We start from the raw sequence: 1,104 nt of genomic DNA on the forward strand, positions 1-1,104 counted from the left end.
GCACTTTGGGAGACCGAGGTGAGTGGATCACGAGGTCAGGAGTTCGAGACCAGCCTGACCAACATGGTGAAACTCCGTCTCTACTAAAAATACAAAAATTAGCTGGGCCTGGTAGCGTGTGCCTGTAATCCCAGCTACTCAGGAGGCTGAGACAGGAGAATCGCTTGAACCCGGGAGGCGGAGGTTGCAGGAGCCGAGATCACGCCACTGCACTCCAGCCTGGGCAACAGAGTGAGATTCCGTCTCAAAAAAATATATATATATACAAAAATTAGCTGGGTGTGGTGGCATGCACCTGTAGTTCTGGCTACTCAGGAGGCTAAGACAAGAGAATTGCTTGAACCCGGGAGGCAGAGGTCGCAGTGAGCCGAGATGGCGCCACTGCACTCCAGCCTGGGGGACAGAGTGTGACTTCATCTCAAAAAACAAAAACCTATTTAAGAAGTTGTGCAGCATTTGACTTTAACATAAAAGCTAAAGTGATCAAGCTTGGTTTCATTTACAAAGAAACAAAACCTACAATGAAGGTTTCAAATGTACTTTATTTCTTCAATAATGCCATATCTTAATGGGTACACAGTGCTATAACTTGCCATCAATTATGAGCTGTTTTTTAAACAATTCATTATTACACCAGCTGGGATGATTACTGATTTCTCCATTCCTTTGGGGTAACTCTGCCAACAGGGGACAGGTTCCATTCTATTCCGATTTGTGTTGCTACCTGTAAGAATTAAAATGCTGTCAGTTACATGCTTAAAACAGAGTATACTCTCCCTTAGAGACTATTTCTTGAAAATGACAGATATTCTGCTCTATAGGTTAAAAATACACAGAAACTCACCTGGGATCTAATACCCTCCATACAGGCCAAACCTGATTGCTGTCCTAATTTTCTAGTGCAGTGCTGTTGTTCAATAGAACTTCTTGAGCTGAAGGAAATGTTCTAGATCTTCACTGTCCCAAACAGTAGTCACTAGCTACATGTGGCTACTGGTCACCTGGAATGTGACTAGTATCACTGAGGAAATGAATTTTTAAATTGTATTTAATTCAAATTTATACTTCACATTTCTTTTTTTTTTTTTTTTTTTTTTTTTTTTT

General features: G+C 41.2%; 1 protein-coding gene across 1 annotated transcript in view; it reads right to left on the minus strand.

Moving 5' to 3' along the window:
• Positions 1 to 522: 522 nt before the first annotated feature.
• The window catches only part of LOC108519915 (cytochrome c oxidase subunit 7B, mitochondrial), a 5,963-nt gene continuing 5,381 nt past the window's right edge, over positions 523 to 1,104 (minus strand). The window contains exon 3 of the mRNA XM_017859205.1: positions 523 to 724. Within this exon, the coding sequence (XP_017714694.1) occupies positions 647 to 724 (78 nt within the window). The 3' untranslated portion in view covers positions 523 to 646. The remainder of the gene's footprint in view (positions 725 to 1,104) is intronic.

Source organism: Rhinopithecus bieti, unplaced genomic scaffold (genome assembly GCF_001698545.2).
Source record: "Rhinopithecus bieti isolate Rb0 unplaced genomic scaffold, ASM169854v2 scaffold_50562, whole genome shotgun sequence".
In the NCBI taxonomy this organism is placed as follows: domain Eukaryota; kingdom Metazoa; phylum Chordata; class Mammalia; order Primates; family Cercopithecidae; genus Rhinopithecus; species Rhinopithecus bieti.